At 41.5% G+C, this 19,666-nt stretch overlaps 1 protein-coding gene across 2 annotated transcripts in view; it reads right to left on the minus strand.

The window, feature by feature from the left end:
• The window catches only part of AP3B1 (adaptor related protein complex 3 subunit beta 1), a 588,663-nt gene that overhangs the window by 367,789 nt on the left and 201,208 nt on the right, over window positions 1-19,666 (minus strand). For both annotated transcript variants that reach the window (XM_077462589.1, XM_077462588.1), the window contains exon 7: window positions 1,896-2,078. In XM_077462589.1, the coding sequence (XP_077318715.1) occupies window positions 1,896-2,078 (183 nt within the window). The remainder of the gene's footprint in view (window positions 1-1,895; window positions 2,079-19,666) is intronic.

The raw sequence follows: 19,666 nt of genomic DNA on the forward strand, positions 1-19,666 counted from the left end.
ACAGGAGGTGAGCAAATACCACTAAAATAATGCTCTATTTGTAGTGGTGGGCCACTAGGGGGTGCGTGCCCCCCGCTCTCCCCCATCCCCCTGCCGATGTGAGGGTCTTGATCACCGCCGGGTTCCCACGATCGCCGCTGAGACATGGAGAACCCGTTACTGTGTGTGTAAGTTCTGGTTCTCTGAGGGGAGAAGTGACATATTCAGAGTATGAACAGCGATCTGTTATCTTCCCTGCACAGTCCCCATTCTCCTTCAGTTAAAACACTCCCTAGGACACACTTAATCCCTTCACTGCCAGTGACATTTTTACAGTAATCCATGCATTTTTAATCGCAATGATCTCTGTATTAATGCCAATATTCCCAGAAATGTGTCAAAATTGTCCCACGTGTCTAGCCATAATGTCACAGTCACAATAAAAATAGCAGATCACCACCATTACTAGTAAAAAAATAAATTAAAAAAATTAAAATAAAAATGCTATAACTCTATCCCCCATTTTGTAGCCACAAGAACTTTTGTGCAAACCAAACAATATACGCTTATTTCGATTTTTACCAAAAATACGTCGAAAAATACATATCGGCCTAAACATAGTGGCAAATTGCAAAAAGTGGTTTGGTCCTTGGCCAGCAAAATGGTCCGGGGCTTAAAGTGGAAGTAAACCCTTCTATCGTTTTCAGTCAAGGAAGCCGCCACCTTGGCCTCTAATAGTAATTCAACTGCCATAATGCTGCACATGTGATCAGTTATGACACCAGCCATTGGATGTTCTGAAAGTTTGGCTGATAGCACAACCAATGTGAACGTTAGCATTTCCGGCATGCCGGGAATGTAAGTGTTTTTTGAAACTGGGTTTACTCCCGCTTTAAGTGGTTAAGGAGAGAGAGAAGCTTTTTGAGGCAGAGGCATGTGCAGAATGTGGCTTTGGGGAGTTTCTTTAAGCAGCTTTTCTGCTGTGAGGAAAAAGGCATTCAGGGCAGCTGAGAAAATGCTCAATGTACATGAGGTCTTAAAGTATAAGTTCACCTTTGTAAAAAAAAAAAAAAAAAAAAAAATATATATATATATATATAAAAAGGCATATTGTTTTTGCAGGGAAAAATGTGCATTTATTTAAAGCATTGCACCGCGATCAGCAGATAATGGATGCAATGCAAAACTCTTGCAGATTGCTAGTGTAAGCCGTTACACAATGATTGGAAGAAAGAATCATTGATTGAGAATGACAAGCCGACAGCTGCAAAGGATCTCGGTACTCTGTGAATGAAAGATGTGGCTGGATGGTGGAGCCCTGCACAGCTGTTTTTTTTTTTTTGTTTTGTTTTTTATAGTGACAGCGAGTTTGGGGAGAAGATCCCCAGGTCGCAGTCACTAGAGGCGGCGGGGTTGATAAGAGACTGCAGCGGTGTGAACATGTAACAGGTTCTCAAAGGTAAACCCACCCTTTAAAAGCAAAGGCCTAAAAGCTGAGAGGACAAGTTGGTCCTTAGTTTATACATTTTATCTAAGCATTTAAATAAACAAAAATATAATTTCTGAAGAAAATACTGCTCCAGGTTTACTTCAGTAATGGTCACATGCCTGAAATCCTAAGCACTTGGTCATATGATCTCTGCTGAAACAGAAGAGTAGTCAATTTAAATTCTGATCCTCTGCTTTAGCAGAGATCATGTGACAAAATGTTTCATGCCATGACCAACAATGGTAAGAGCATGAATGCTGCATTTCTGGAAAGTAATTTAAGTATTCTATTATTCTCAATCAAAGCAAGACTATTAATATAGCTTTGCGTTTGCAAAAAAAAAAAGCTTTGGATAAAACCAGAACTTCATGACTAAAATAAATCCAATAACAAACACATTATTTCTATGAAAAATCTTCTTGCTCACCTCTCTCCAAGGGCTGACAAACTGAGTGCGTGCGTATCGAGTCAGCATTTGAATTATCACCACTTGTCCCCACTCCTCTACGTCCACCAGCAGATTACACAATTTGCGATAGTTTTTGTGAATCAAATCAATTCTGTCTGGGCAGACTTCTTCGAATGCCATCACAACGCTGCCTGCGACAAGCTGCAAATCAACAAAGGAAGAGTCAAATATGTGCTGCTGTAAAAAATGCAAATGGACAGTAATATTTGTACACAACTAAATTTTCCATGAAATAAATGGATTGTTCAAAATTATTATTTCTAATTTTTCATATGTAATGGTTTCCCAAATATACACATTTACTAAGAGTGTTCATTGAAGCCTAGAGTTCTGGAGACCTTGGGGCTGCTTAAAGATTTTGAACATAGCGCCCACTAATGAAATGCATGGACGATTATCTCTACACAGTAAAGCAGCCCCAGTATGTGTTGTTCAAAGAACAGTACAGCTTCTATGAACGAATGGAGGAGGTGAGAAGAAGGGTGGGAATAGTCAAGCCCTCTTGATGAGCGTCTGTCACAGGAATAACCCATGCAGCACCGGAAAAGATTATGGCTATAAGGTATAAAATGGTGGCAGAGCACTTTGGAATTTCACCAATACAGCCGGAAGGCATTTTGTATTAAGATGTAAGGTCTCTTTTGATTTATTTATTTTTTAAAACACATTTTCCTAAACTTAGTCTTTAAAGTGATTTTCAAGCACAAAAACTTTTTTTTTTTTTTATTGTGGGGAAGTTCAGAACCCATAAACACAGAAAGGGAGTTAAATTTGCCAAGCACAAGAAAGACAGAAACAAATGCCTTTTCTCTGCAGTAAGGCTATAACCCATCAGATTTTTATTGCTGTGCGTGCCTGTTGAAGATGGTCCCTCACTTCTTGTCTAGTAAAAACAGAGCTAAAGGACTCCGCGCTGCTAGCTAGTGTATTCTGACAGGCTGTCAGAATACCTGAATAGTGACTACATCTAATCTAGATGCAGTCACTGTTTGGCCAACAAATTGTCACCTGCTTCTTTGATAAAAGTTGATTTTGTCGAGCCAGGTGGTGCCATGCCAACAGGGCTATCCCCAGCTCTAATTTCCGCGGACTTCTGCTAAGCCATCTATGGCAATCTTAAAGCCCAATTCCAAGAAAATTGGATTTAACAGCTTACCTGTAAAAATCCTTTTTTTTTTTTTCAAGTGGTGTTGCACACAAAAAAAATTGCTGCTCCGGCCACTCACAGTGTCGGAGCCGCAATATCTGGAAGACACGCCAAGGGAACATGTTAGCTCCCTCTGCGTGTTTTGGGCGAGATGTCGGGGCCTTGTTCTAAGGCAAGTATTTCATAATGAGCTAGTATGCGGTGCATATCAAGATTTCCTGGACCCCCGCTAGGGGCCACAAGGATCAACAACTGCCCTTCCTGCTTGATCCTGCAAAGAAGTTGTGGATGCAGGCAGAATAGGAGGGAATGCATGAAATCAATGAGAACCAATTCCACGGGAATAGCAAGGCATGCTAGCAGATTCTTTGTGCTTGATGCGAAGTTGTTGATTTCTTTGTTGAACCTGGACGCAAACAGATCTATGTCTGGGATCCCCCATTTTTTACATATTGACAGGACGATATCAGGATGAAGGAACCATTCTCCCGGGAACAACTGCTGGCGACTCAAGTAGTCCGACTGCCAATTTTCTATTACTAGAATGAAGACTGCGGATAGGCAAAGTACATTGTTTTCTGACCAAGATAGGATATGATTCACCATTCTCTGGGCCACACAACTTCTTGTGCTCCCTTCGCAATTAATATAGGCCATTGCTGTGGCATTGTCGGATTGAATCCTGGCAGGACAAAAACGTAAACTGAACGTTCAGGCTCTCAGCACCAAGAGATCTGCCTGAATTTATAAAATGTAAATGGGAAAGGCCTTTTCTGATCTGGGCCACTTCTCTTGAACAGATGCCTCTTCCAGGACTGTTCCCCCAACCTAAACAAAAAAGGTTGGCATATGTTTTTACCACTTCCCAGGTAACAGAAGGATTTTCCCCTCAGTAGATTTTTTGGGTATTAACCATAAACTGAGGCTCTGGCATACCCAGCCTACAGCACCTATAACCAAACCCATCCCTGCTTAGCCTCCAAGATCACACAAGATTGGGCGCTAACAGGGTGATGTGGCCGTAGGCTTTGGAGGCAGACACATTGGGAATGTAGAGCTTGAACCCTTTGTTCCAAGCCGATAGGATACTGGCCTCGAATGAAGCCACCATCTTTCCCAACAACCTCATGCAAAGTTGAATAGAAGAAATGAATCTTGCTTCGACCACCTAAATCAGTTCCTTTATGGCGCTGATCTTTGCCTTGAGTAAGAAAACCCTTTTATGGGTGTACCTATGATCGGACCCAAGTATTTTAGCCTTCTTCATGGTTTTAAAAGATGATTTCTCCTAGATTGAGAATCTGACCTAGATATTCCCGGTAGTTGAATGTGGTGACTGTACTTTGGTCTAAGCGGGCTACCGACTGTTCTATCAAGAACAGATTGACTGGGTAAACCAAAATCGTTATACCTTAAGCCCTTAATCTGGCTAGAAGAGGGGCCAGATTATATTCATGAACTGAATTTAGATTTTTGAGATACAGAATGTCCCTTCAGATTTGGCACTGTGAAAAAGAAGAGGTTTAATCAAACCTCAACCTCTGTTCTAACATGGGGACCCCCATGATCCCTTTTTCTTTTTCTCTGGATCCTTAGAAACATTTGATCTGAGAAAACAAGGACACTGGAGCTCTTGGAACTCCAGTTTGTACCCTGGAGCAATCGAGAAAGTCCCCCATTTGTCTCAACACTCTTCCTGCTAGATCCTTGAGAACTGCAGAAGAATTCCCCCTATTCAAATGAACCTGATGGTGGAAGCCACCGTCACTGCCTGGAGACTGATGCCTCTAGCGCAGGCTTTAAAACTAAAATACATTTACTTTTTTCTTAAAATGACAAAATGGGGTGCTTTCCACTAAAATTTCTTTGGATGCATTCCAAAACATCCCCAATAGCCATTTCAAAAAGGAAGACTAGCCACGAGCTTCTTACAAGGCACTTGGCAAAGGCCTGAAGGATAGCATCTCTCATAGCAACTATTGCAAACATAAAGCTGCTTCCTGGGCCTGCTGAGCAGGCCTTGAACACCTGTTTAAACTGGTCTCTCAATGATTAAGCAATTACTATTTTTTTTCGATAGGAATTCTACCTTTTTATCCGTTGGATTCCTAAGTCAAGTCAAACGTATTCACAGAGGATATAGCAACATTCATTGCTGGTATACCCTACTTAGTGAATTTCCTCCACCATGGGATAGAGTGTGAAAACTTTTTAAGAGGGAAAAAAATGTTTATCTGGGTGATCCTCTCAGATACAAAAAAGCTTTTCAAGCAATGGACAGGAAAAAGCATGCAGAGCTTGAGGAGGCTTTAGTGAACCCAAACACTCAGTTAAGGGTACATAAATGTGGAGCAATCATTCAGCAAGAAATTGCACCATCAATCCTTAGATTGGAACAAATGATTCTCCCACATTTGATACCTCAGAAGAGGAGTCATCAACCTCACCAAGGTCCCTTGAGGGAATTCATCTACTCCTGACCCTAGTTCCTCAGTTTGAGGGTCCTGGGCAATGGAAGAGAACCAGTCGCATTTTGACCCACACTGGGATGTGATTAAAGTTGCTAAACTTTATTTTTTTTTAATCATAAATTAAACAGGGGCTGCAGTGTTAAAAACAGTTGCAAACATTTCATGGCCCCGATCACTCTGACCAGCCACCACCTTCTCAGGGGAGGATGCCATTTGTAGAGATGAGTAGGCTTTCCAGAGCTTGCGTTGTTAGCTCTTTTTTGGGGGAGTTTCAACCCCCCTTTCTGACCATAGCCGATGCACAAAGTAGAAATACTACCAGAAGAAATCGCATCCACTGCTTGAGCAATAGTCCAGCCACTGCTATTAATGCTCAGCCTGATGCAAATAGTAAAAGTGTCAAATATGCCTACATCACCAAAACCTCTTTCATGCTCTTCTTGCTCTTATATGTTTGACAATTTTACAGCCAACATAAATTGAGTTTTTCTCTTAAAAATACACTTCCTCAATTCAAAATTGTACACAAGATCTACTATATGCCTCCACCGCATATACCCAGCCATGCCGGCCAGCTGCTGGAGATGCTCTGGTACTCCTGCAGATTTCACGCATATATTCTGGGATTGCCCACATATTCAGGACTATTGGCAGGAGGTTACTCAATTCATCCATAGTTTGACTACTATTCCTATTCCCCTGACAATCAGTGTCTGCCTCCTTGGCCTAGTGGAACTAGCATTTTCCAAAGCCACACGCACCCTAATAGGTATCCTTTTCTATGCAATAAAAGCCATTGTATTGAAGTGGAAATCAATCACTGCCCCCACACTGTCCACATGGAAGCAATTAGTTAACGCAATGATACCCATCTATAAAGCAACATATCTGTCCCGAGGATGCCCCAAAAAATATGACAGGGTCTGGCATTTTTGGATGGACTCAGACTCCACTATAGATTATCAGCCCTCAGGGGATCAACCCAGATAGATCTCCCTTATATCTGTCTAGCTTTGCTGGTTGCTGAAGCCTAGACCCCAGATGGATGGTCGGAGAGGCTAGCCTAAAAATCAAAACCACTACATTTATTCTACATCTATTCTCAAATGTCCTTATAGAGTCCAAGGCCAATACCTAAAACCGAGAGACAGTCCCCCAAGAAATAATATCTCATTACAAAATCCCTCCATGTGTTACCTGAGAAGGGATTGTGTGGTGTTTAGTTATGTTACTTTTAGATAATCGGTTAGTAGTACTATGTTATGCACATGACTGTGTACCGGTTGGCCGGGGTATGCCCGAATGGCCCTGTCTTGTAATGCCAAATAAAAAATTTCAATAAAGAGAAATAAAAAAATAAACACACACTCCCGTGTTCGAGGACGACAACACTGTACTAAGCACCGCCCCCATCATCACATTGCGCCTCCCTTTTTTTTTTTTTAACCACTTAATAACCGCCCTATAGCCGAATGACAGCTTTAGGGCGGTTTCTTAACTGTGGGAGGCCGTCATATGACGTCCTCCCAGAATTCCGCTCTCGCGCGCCCCCTGGGGCGCGCACTCGAGAGCATCCGTGACGGATCACGGTAAACGGCCGCTCGTCGCGGCCGTTTACCACGTGATCGCTCCGTCAAATGACGGAGTGATCACTTGTAAACAAACCGGCGTCATGTTATGACGCCGGTTCCTCCCTCCCCCTCTCTGTACCGATCGGAACAGCGGAGGGGGAGGAGATCGGTGTCAGCAGCGATGTGGGCTGCATTTGCAGTGCCCACATCGCTGCTCACCGAAAATTAGCCCCTCAATTCCCTGCAAATACCCTGCATTACCCTGCAACACCCTGCAACGCTCTGCAACGCTCTGCAACGCCCACCAATACCCACCAATACCCTGCAACACCCACCAATACCCTGCAACACCCACCAATACCCTGCAACACCCACCAATACCCTGCAACACCCACCAATACCCTGCAACACTCTGCAATGCTCTGCAACACCCGCCAATACCGTGCAACACTCTGCAATGCTCTGCAACACCCTCCAATATCCTGCAATGCTCTGCAACACCCTGCAACACTCTGCAATGCTCTGCAACACTCTGCAATGCTCTGCAACACCCACCAATACCCTGCAACACTCTGCAATGCTCTGCAACACCCGCCAATACCGTGCAACACTCTGCAATGCTCTGCAACACCCTCCAATATCCTGCAATGCTCTGCAACGCAATACTCTGCAACGCCATACTCTGAGATACCCAGCCATACTCTGATATACCCAGCCATAGTCGGTGATACCCTGCAATACCCAGCCATAGACACCCCCCCCCCCCCTCCCGCCGCCCTCCGGTGCTTCTACCGACTCGCCAATACTATCAAATCCAGAATCTTTTTTTTTTTTTTTTCAGGCTTCCCAGCTTAGAGGTGAGATGCGGGGTCTTATTGACCCCACATCTCACTGTAAAGAGGACCTGTCATGCCATATTCCTATTACAAGGGATGTTTACATTCCTTGTAATAGGAATAAAAGTGATCAAAAAAATTTATTTTTGGGGAAAAAAATGTCAAACTAAAATAAAGTAAAATGAACAATAAAATTTTTATTTTTTTTTTTTTAAAGCGCCCCTGTCCCCATGTGCTCGCATGCAGAAGCGAACGCATACGTAAGTCCCGCCCACATATGAAAACGGTGTTCAAACCACACATGTGAGGTATCGCTGCGTACGTTGGAGCGAGAGCAATAATTCTAGCCCTAGACCTCCTCTGTAACTCAAAACATATAACCAGTAAAAAAAAAATTAAATCGTCGCCTATGAGGATTTTTAAGTAGCGACGTTTGGCGCCATTCCACGAGCCTGTGCAATTTTGAAGAGTGACATGTTAGGTATCGATTTACTCAGTGTAACTTCATCTTTCACATTATGCAAAAATTGGGCTAACTTTACTGTGTTTTTTTTTTTTTTAAGCACAGGCGCTCCCTGCATGTTGGGCCTCTGTATGTGGCCGCACTGTGTAAAAGTCTCACACATGTGGTATCGCCGTACACGGGAGTAATAGCAGAATGTGTTTTGGGGTGTAATTTGTGGTATGCATATGCTGTGTGAGAAATAAACTGATAATATGACAATTTTGTGAAAAAAAAAAAAAAGTAAAAAAAATCTTGATTTTGCAAAGAATTGTGGGAAAAAATGACAACTTCAAAAAACTCATCATGCCTCTTACTAAATACCTTGGAATGTCTTCTTTCCAAAAAGGGGTCATTTGGGGGGTATTTGTACTTTTCTGGCATGTTAGGGTCTCAAGAATTGAAATAGGCCGTCAGTACTTCAGGTGTGATCAATTTTCAGATATTGGCACCATAGCTTGTGGACTCTATAACTTTCACAAAGACCAAATAATATCCACCAATTTGTACTTATTTTTACCAAAGATATGTAGTGGTATAAATTTTGGCCAAAATTTATGAAGAAAAAATTACTAATCTGCTAAATTTTATAACAGAAATGAAGAAAAATTCATTTTTTTACAGAATTTTCTGTATTTTTTCTTTTATAGCACAAAAAATAAAAAACCCAGCGGTGATTAAATACCACCAAAAGAAAGCTCCATTTGTGTGAAAAAAAGGACAAAAATTTCATATAGGTCCAGTGTTGCATGACTGAGTAATTGTCATTCAAAATGTGAGAGCACCGAAAGCTGAAAATTGGTCTGGTTATTAAGGGTGTTTAAGTGCCCAGTGGTCAAGTGGTTAAAGAAAAGTTATCCCACGCAAGCATGGCCCTCTGATCCGATGAGATCGGCTGAGTGAGGGAGGGATGGTGTAGAGGAGACCTGGAAGCCGCCGGTGAAAGAAAACGTCATTGCCAATCGTTTTCAGTTCTCCCTTATACTCAGCCTCTAGAAGAGTGGAAGAGTCCAGCTCAGGTGGGGGTGTCTGGAGGAAGCAAAACTAGGGGTGCACCGAATAGGTTTTTTGGTGCCGAAACAGATACCGAAAATGAAAAATGCACTAGGCCAAAAACTGAAACCGATACAGCACAGATAAAAATATATTAAACAAAAAAATTATTTATATAAAATTGTGTTTTATTCATATTCAACTGAATCATTAATTTTATGAATGAAATAGTACAATCCGGTAATGTAAATAAGCACTTTAATAAAAAGCAACCCAAATTGGACAGTGGACACAGAAAACAAAATCAAATACAAAATAATAAATTAAACTAACTACAGCATATCCTGCAGTGCAGACAGCAGTCAGTGCACATTGAACCATAACAAAATTTAATTAAAAAAAAGCATAAAAAATAATATAAAAATTAAATGACTAAGACGACTTTAGTCATTTTCAACTTAAATCAGAACTTGTAATTCAGTTCTCTCTCCCCAAGGTGTCAGCGGCTGCATGTGTGATAAAAGTGTATGTAGCTGCCAATTACATACATAGAGTAGACCACACTGTGATCCGGCCCCTGGGTATGAGCGGAGACATCTCGGAACAGACTAGTCTAGTCTACAGCAGCGGTGCTCAGTCAATCACAGCAAGCAATGTAGACTAGTCTGTTTCTGGAAGTCTCCACCCATACCCGGAACACAGTGCGGTATAGTGTATAGTACTGGAGTATGTAGACAGTCACAGATACAGGACATACAGTTTTGCACACGCAGCGGGCTGAAAGCTTAGGGAGAGACAATGACTGACAGTTTGTCCCAACAACAAACTATGTATAAAGAAGAACAACATAACAAATATGGCAGAAGGCCGTTATTCTGTTTCACAGTTTCTGTAAAATATAAGTTTAACATATGCTAAATACAATAAAAATTATTTTCAACTTGAGAACTAGTAATTTTTTTTCCCCTAAGTTATCTCCCTAAAGCTGTCAGCGGCTGCCCTCGCAATAAAAGTGTATGTAGCTGCGAGTTACATACATAGTCATACAGTAGAACACACTGTATTCCAGCCCCCGGGTATAAGCGGAGACATCCCGGAACACAGACTAGTCTACAGTCTGGTCTACAGCAGCAGTGCTCAGCCAATCACAGCAAGCAATGTGGACTAGTCTGTTTCTGGAAGTCTCCACCCATACCCGGAACACAGTGCGGTATAGTGTATAGTACTCGAGTATGTAGACAGATACAGAACATACAGTTTTGCATTTGCACATGCATATGGAGACACATAGTTTGGCCCAACAGCAACAAACTATGTATGTACAGTAGTTTAAAAGCTGGAGTGCTCTTAAATTGAAGTGCAAAAAAACTGTATAAAAAACTACACCAACCAACTAATGGCACAACTAGACAATTGGAACATACTGGTTGTCAGTCATACTATGTTGTATTGTCCAATAGCACAGTCCAATAACAAATCATTTACTATGTTTAACAACATGGTAAATGACTTTAAGACCACTTTAAGAACAAAAGTTGTTCAGCTTTCTCACAGGAGAGATGGTTTCTCTTCTCATCAAGAATATGGGATGCTAGACTGAATAGTCTCTCACTCTCTGTACTGGTGCTTGGGGCAGATAAATATCTGCGTGCAATCTGTGAAAACAAAGGAAAACGTTGTTTGTTGATGCGCCAGTACTCAAGGGGATTGTCACTTCTGGCGATAGGTTGTTCAGCTAAATGTCCAGCTGTTGGGTAGCTGCACTTGTTGTGGCACTGCTATGGACCGGGGTGCATTCAAGTAAAATTTCTTCAAACATATCAGATATGGAGGGAGCGTGTTCCTCTTCACTTGTATGCAATTGTTTGTTCTCACTTTCCTCTGTGCTACACCTCAAAACTCCTTCACCAGGTGCTTCCACCACCTCCATTTGTGCCTGTATCATTTCCTGTGCACGCTGCTTTTTCTCAACATTAAAATAATGCTCTTTAAATCGAGGATCTAAAACTGTTGCAATGCAATACAGAGGGTTGAACTCGGTCTTGAAACCGGTTGGTAACGGACTCCAGTAGAGTGGTTTTAGCAGTTTTTACGACATGGTCTGTTTCTATCTCTTTTCCTAGCAGACGCGTCAGTGTGGTAATCAAGGGAATAACTTCAAAAATGGAAGCATTAGTTGAGCTCATTTCTTTTGTTAACTGTTCAAATGGAGATAGAAGAGACAAACCATTTTTAACATCCACTTTTGTGCGCCCAGTGTTGCCGGCAGCTCAATCTGTAATGTATGCAGCTAAAACACGCTGTTGTTCAAAAAGACTTTGCAGCATATAGTAGGTGCTGATCCAATGAGTGGCTACATCTTGCTGCATTTGTTTCGGTGGCATTCCAAACTGTATCTGCAAAGCTTGTAATATGAAATAAGCAAGCGGAGAATGCTTAAAGTGACCCACAATATTTCGCCCTTTTGATACAATATCAGATATGGTACACTGACTCAGCAATCCTTCATTCACAGCCAATTGCAGCGTGTGTGCCATGCAAGGTATGCTTTTAAGTTCACTGTCCTACATTGCCTTTGCCATGTTCCACACATTATCTCGGACAATCAAATACACTTTAGACTTCTCAATGTGCCAAGCATGGTTTTTAAAGCGTCAGATATTGTTGCTGCAGTATGTGACCCAACAAACTCACATGCGTTAAGTAGGATGTTTTACAATTGAAATTTGTCGTCATCTATCCACTGGGCTGTCAGGCTAAGCATGCTCGTTGGACTGACGTCTGAACTCCAAATGTCGGTAGTCCTGTGCTCATGAACTTGTTTTCTAACACTGCAAAACAATTCAGGTAGACAGGTATCTGCAGAGTAGCGTCTGCTTGGTAGTAATGCGGCTCAATATGTTGCATGAGCCCACGGAATTCAATGTCCTCCACAACAGAGAATGGCTGGTCATCTAATTCAATAAATTCCATAATTTCATCTGTAATGGCACGAGCTTTGGGACTGGCACTTGCAAATTTTTTAACCTTTTCAAAGACTGTGGCCACAGATGGTGTTGAGCCTGAGGCACTTTTTGGAAGGGGCACTGTTTTCTTGTAATCTGCATGCTGAACTGGATGACGTGTTTTCAGGTGGTTTATCAAACCTGTAGTTCAATAATGCCTTGGCACTGTACCCCCTCTTGAAATCTCTGCTGAGCCAAGACTACAGATTGCAAATTTTGGGTCTTTATCATAAACTTAAAAATATTTCCACACTGCAGACATGGTCCACCTTTGCTGGTAGCGCATAATAGCAAATAATAGCATAGAATGATCTATAGAGGGAGTGAAATCTGAGGGGGGGGGCGAAATCAATTTAAAAGCTAAACCCCAGGAGGCAGCTTTAAAAAATAAAAAAACTAACCAATATCTTTCTTCTTTTTTTTTTTTTTTTTTTTAATGGTGCAGCTCTTGCCATGCAAGGTAGTTATGTCTGCACTGCAGTACATCTGACTTGTACCAAAAAGATAATTGCACTGATTAAATTTGATTTGAAATGGAATTGATTGCTTGCAAATTGCAATTGCATGCCATTTTTTGAGCTAATTTCTGTAGTATACTATAACTTCATGTGCTTGTTGTCATTGAATTTGTCAGCATAGTATTATAAGTTATACTATAGTGACAGGACAGCAAGCACATGATTTTTTTTTTTTTAACATGACAGTACACAATAAATATATATTAAATATATATTATATTTATTGCGTACTGTCATGTTTAAAAAATACATGTGCTTGCTGTCATGTCAGTGTGTACTATAGTATAACTATGCTGACAAAGTGACAAGGGCATACATTTTATAGTATACTACAGAATTGTTCAAAAAATAAATACTAATAGCATGCCATTCCATTTCAAATCGGTTCAATTATATAAAATATTTTTACTACAAGTCAGATGTACTGCAGTGCAAACAGACATTTTTTAAATACTATACTGCATGGCAAGAGTGGTTTGTTGTTTAACAAAGACCAGGTAGTAAGTAATACATGTTGTTTGACTGCTATAGACAGAAAGATCATCATGTCAGTTTCAGTATTAAATAATACTACTAGTTGGATTGTTTGTTTGTCAGTTTAAGGCAAAAGGCAATGCATTGCTCACCGGCGAATAGTAGTAATGGTAGCCATCCAGAAGGGACAGTGCCCACTCTTGTACTTGAGTATGTCATGTGCAGCCCTCTATGAAGCCGTCTCTCGGGTCCCTGCAGCGTCTCACAAGCACGAGGAGCATCCGCGGGGAAGGTGCCAGCATCTCAGCAGGGACGAGTGTGGTGTCTTAACCGCGAGGAACGCGCAAGCCGCCCACACGAGTGACGTCACCCGATGTTCTCCCACCCCCACTGCGCAGGCGCGATTTTCGGCACCATTATCGGCAAGAATTGTTTCGGAAAAATGCCGAAAAGGCCATTTTCGGGCGATATGTTTCGGCGGCCATAATTTTGGTACATCCCTAAGCAAAACCCCCCAAAAACTTACAGGAGGTCTGCGTGCTAGCCGGAGGAAAAAAGTCTGCTGCTTCTGTGACACAGTGTGACTGAGCAAAGCATGAGAAGGTACTTGCTCCATTCAGCCCCCAGTGGTGACACTTAGGCATGACAACATTTACTTTAAAGGAGACAATTCATAAGAAAATTAAAAAATTCCTAGTAAAAACCTCCACTTAGCCTTTCCCACCACAGTGTTTTCTGTGGTAAAACCAACAGATCCAATCTTCACCCTTCATGGTGGGTTCCGTTAAACCTAAAGGAACCAGGGACCCTCGGGAACCCACAATCCTGAACCAGTAAAATGCACCCCGTCAGTAAAAAAAACTTTATGGCCTTAATACCAAAAGTACTGGATCCCGGGGTCCAGCTCTCTAAAAAGAGAAGCGTTACAGGCAAAACCTTGTTTCTTCGGATGAGGCCCGAGTACCATTCAATTCGGCCTAAAATACACTTTGATTGGATCTGGCTGCATAGCTAGCTCCAGCAAGATTTTCTGCAGAGGAGTACAGCACATCTTCACTCATGACCAATACCTTAGACAGTGGCGAAAAAACTGAGATACTCCCAGTAGTGGGAGGAGTTGTATAGGGAGGCAACTTCATCTTTAGGGTGTGCCAGTGTCCAGCACCCAAAGGTGGACTATAACCCACATATAGTACATTCATGGCTCTGTGTCCTGTGATGTAAGATTAAAGAAATTTTCCCTTGCAATAATGCTGCGCCTGAATTTGATTAGGTCTAGGGTACTCACAGTAAAATTACTTCCCTGATCTTCCGTGCCTCTAGACCAGTTCCCACGGCATCTTTTCCCCTACACTACGGTGGGCAAAGGTCCTGACATCAAGAGTCCACAACCCTGTAATGGATGTGATCATGCTGAGAACAGTCCATTGCTAAAGCTTGAGGGCGCACCGCTTGCCAGGTGTACAGAGAAAATCGTTTAAGTAAATGCACTGTAGACTAAGTGATCAATTAACCCTTGCAATGCAGGTGCAGCCCCCTACCGCAAGGTATAATTTTCAAGTTTACTGGAGTTGGGATTTAAGTGACCAACGGAAACCCTAGTCATACGAATAGACATACTGTACAAAAGTAAATATCCTCTAAAATCGTAGAGATGGATTCTCCAAATTCTGGCACCCATCAGGGTGCTGTATTATGATCATGCCTAGTTTAAAATTTGCAGAAAAGGGCACCCCAGGTTTTGAGGCTCCCAGGGCACTCTGAAAATCAATAGGTCTGTGTTATGATCATGGAACAGTTCATCTTAAAGTGATTGTAAAAGCTTTTTTTTTGTTTGTTTTTATTTAAATAACAAATATGTTATACTTACCTCCTCTGTGCCAGAGTTTTGCAGAGTGACCCCCCTGAGCCTCCTCTTTTGGGGTCCCCCGCAGCGCTCCTGGCCCCTCCTCTTCTCGCGTGCCCCCATGGAGAGACGCATTTCATGGGGGAGGGGGAGACTCATAGGGGCGTTCTTCCAACTCCTGCTGCTGAGTCCATTGACAGACAGCAGGACTCAGCCCCGCCTCCCGTGTCACTGGATTTGATCGATAGCAGTGGGAGGCAATGTAAGAAAAGGGGCATCACTCCCTTGTTGCCCAGATTCATTTTCATTGCTTTTGCATTTTGAATGACAATTGCGCGGTCATGAAAAACTGTATCCAAATTACATTTTTATATTTTTTTCCCCCCACAAAATAGAGCTTTCTTTTTGGTGGTATTTGAACACCTCTGCATTTTTTATTTCTTGCGCTATAAAAAAAAAAAAAAAAGTGTGACAAGTTTAGGCCGATAGGTTTTCTTCTACATATTTTTGGTTAAAAAAATAAAATAAAATGCAATAAGCGTATATTGATTTGCGCAAAAGTTATAGCGTCTACAAAATAGGCGATTTATGTTGTTTTTTTACTAGTAATGGCAGCATCTACCATTTTTATCCTGACTTGCATTGTGGCGGACATAACGGACACCTTTGAGACCATTTTGGGACCATTCACATTTATACAGCGATCAGTGCTATAAAAATGCACCGATTACTGTATAAAATGTAGACATGAACGGAACAAGTATTTCTCCGGCACTTGCGCTGGCGGTATTGATATAAAGTGGTAGTAATTTCAGAAGGTAGGTTACAAAATGTAAATTTAAAATGAATTATGCCCATACATGGGCAAATGCTCAGTGGTAGGCTGCTACAACTTTTCTTAAAGCACAGGACAGCACTTTGCTAGAAGGATCATAGAGCCTCCAAAAAAAAGACAGCCGATGTTTATGGGCTGCAGCTCTTCAACAAGATAAAAATGCAGGTACAGATGACAGACAAAAAACAAACAATGAACCATTTACTCTACGGTAGGTAGATCACTGGGATGTGGATACTTTTAGGAGAAGGAGAATACATCACTCATTATGTGATAAAAAAAGTTTAAGTCTGACTAAAGGCGGAAGACCCATAGAGTTGGCACCTCATCCCAAATAATAGAATAGATAAAGTAGAGACTGGGGATTTTGCCATACTTATAAATAAGGAGAAAAAAAGTTTATATAAAAAAAAAAAAGAAAATTTTATTAAAGTTAACGGTTAAAAAGCTCACAGATTTAATTACAAAATAGAAAATCATAGGCTAGATGATCAAAAATCTAGCAAATCGATTTAGTTGAAGATTTGCATGTTAACCTGATATGTTTTGCATAGTTGCTTCATCAGGGGATATATGAATAAAATAGAGACTTTGCAATACAAACCAGAGAGGCTCCAATGAATAAACCACTGCCTAAAAAAAAAAATGGGTTGAGCACTGAACCAAAGAAGGGGTTGAGTGTGGCCACAAAAGGGCACACAGTGACTTAAAAGCACACTAAATAAAGCATGGAGTGGAGGGCACCTGGGAGTAGCTCTGAGTACTGACAGGGAAAAATATAATTCCTGAACATAATAATGTCATAGAAAGGTCGCCCTCCACTGCAGACCCACTATGTGATACATCTCCCCATCAGCCACTCATCTCTATGTAAATCTACCACATTAGAGACTGTTTTCCAAGGCTCTGATGGAGGGAACCCCTAGAAATGCATTAGCCTACCATTGAGCATTTGCCCTTGTATGGGTAGAATTCATTTTAAATGAACATTTTGTAACCTAGTTTCCATGAATACGTAGTAACATTTTTTGTGCTCATCTTGTTTAAGGACAATATCATTTTGATCCATAAGTTAGATCACACGCCTTCCTACTGTATAAATGTCACTGGCAGGGAAGGGGTTAACACTAGGGAGTGATCACGGGGTTAACTGTGTTACCTAGGGAGTGATTCTAATTGTAGGGGGGGGACTCACTAGGGGAGTAGATCGATCGTTGTTCCTCTGTACTAGAAAAACACAATCAGCCTCCTTTCCCTGACAGGACGTAGGTAAACACACAGATCCATGTCTCAGCTCTGTTAACGGCAATCGAGAGTGACTGGCAGACATCATGGCCGACTGGACATACGCATCAGCTCCTAGGTGGCCGGGAAGCCCAGGACGTCATAAGGGAAGGAAGTGGTTAATGCATAAAATGCAGTATTAAAGGGGTGGTTGTAAACCCTCACGGTTTTTCACCCTAATGCATTATAAGAACAAAAAGGAACAAAGGTTTGACAGAGAAGCCAATAGCTAAAAATGCACCCTTTTAAAATACAACTGTGCAAAATAATTGACTGTATATTGTTTTTAAAGGATGTCTGTCTACTCCTGTGACTTTATAATGCACTACTTTTGCATATGATTGTATACTACAACTTTTTTTGTTAAAAATATTTAAAAAAATAAATAAAAAGGGACACGTTCACGTTTCAAAACATGGTACACCCATATTCGGGGTGTAACATCTTACTGTCCATGGCCAAATTGTTCAAGTACTGCTTTCTCATGAAAAACAATGTCAGCCTGCTTGGCACTTTTCTGTAGTACTTTGTAACTCTTTGGTCTGAATACAAATAGAAAAGAATTGCAGGTGTGTTACGAATTGCATAATGCTATTATACATGTTCAGCCAGGATAAACAATTAAGGATATATTAGTATGGTAGAACAATATCTGGAGCCCAATGCCAGTTCCTGCCTACATAACATTTTTCAGTAATTGTCATTAGTAAATTAGATCTTGCTATATGTTCTACCACATACATCGACCAAATGGCTCACCCCCAATATGCTGTATTTAGCAGTAAATTGGTAAAAAAAAGTAAATGCATAACAAAAGTTCATAGAACAAGATCTGTAGCGTGCCGAGACTGTATTTAAACCTCATATCTCCACTTTTTGAGAGTATAGTAGAGTACACAAAGCAGCCTCTCTGATTCTGGGTTTCTATCCTGGGTTACTCCGACACAGACACTTCAATCCCAGAGATTACTCTGCGCCTCGCATTTTGGCTTTGCTTCAATGGGTATTGGCCTTAAGCACTCTAAAATGACAGGTTGCGATGCATTCGTTCCCCATTTACCTTACCCAGTTTGAGATGCACTCTTTATACAACAGAAGATCTTCCTGGAAGCGGCAGCTGAGGTAGTCTGCTTTCCAGTTTTTCTTTACCAAGATGTGGACTTTAGAGACTGCTGTACAGCAAGCTTACATCCATGAAATTAATGGTTTGTTTCTTTCAAGGCTGCAAGGCTCCCGTTGCCCCTTGGTGGCTGATGTGTCATCACAGAAGAGGTCCAGCATTGCAGAGCCATTCAAACTGTGCCAGGAATTTGATGAAGAGCATGGCTTCCACGTGTGACCAGAATGCTCGTCCCAAGCCTGAAAGAGGCATTTGTTGCTATCACTTTCCAATGATAGGAAAATAAAAGCCTTCTCTATTGTTAGGGTTGGACTTCAAATTCACCAAGGAGTTACTTGCTTGGCTGGACAGAAGCATGGGTAAGTCGAGAGAAGGAGCATGCTTGTTCCATGTTGATCAGATGCTGTGTTGGAGAGCTCTTGAACGATATTGGGCTAATGGTACAGCCTCAAAGGAGGCTACCATGTGGCCTAGAACTCTCATAGAAGCCGTTTGTAGGAGGTCTTTGATAATCATTCCTGAGAATAGGCTCAGAGAAATAATTATTTTTTTCAGAAAGAAAAAATTTGCTTGGTATGAAAAGGGTTGCATGTTGTCAGCTCCCACTCTGATATAATACAGTCCAGCATACCACTGATCTCAGCCCTGTATACAAGGTAACATAGTATACAGGGCCAAGACCAGTGGAGCTCAGCACCATCGGCAAAGTGAGAGTTGACGGTAATGTGCAGAGCCAACAGTAATCTGCCCAGCAGACAGTAATATGCATAGCCCTGGATGGAGGAGAAGAATGCAGAGCCTTGCATGGAGGAAGCTTCTTACTAATTGTGGAGCTGCTCCACCTCCCCCTACAGTGCAGTACAGTGTAAATAAACAGTGTGGGTGCCCAACATTAGATGAATAAAAGTGAAAATAAAGCAAAAAAGTGTGAGGATCAGCCAGGTCAGTAAATATGCTCTCTCGTTTAAGGCTATATGTAGGTGTGTATGTATGCACAACCCCTCAAAGAAGTTGCGGTACTGTGTAAAACCTACATTAAAAGCATGCAGTGATTTGCAAAGTCTAAAACCATGTTTTTTTACAATAGAAAGCATATACAATATTTAAACTGAGAACATGTACCAATT

Source organism: Lithobates pipiens, unplaced genomic scaffold (genome assembly GCF_037356315.1).
Source record: "Lithobates pipiens isolate NorthernLeopardFrog02 unplaced genomic scaffold, aLitPip1_a1.2 Scaffold_3, whole genome shotgun sequence".
Taxonomy (NCBI): domain Eukaryota; kingdom Metazoa; phylum Chordata; class Amphibia; order Anura; family Ranidae; genus Lithobates; species Lithobates pipiens.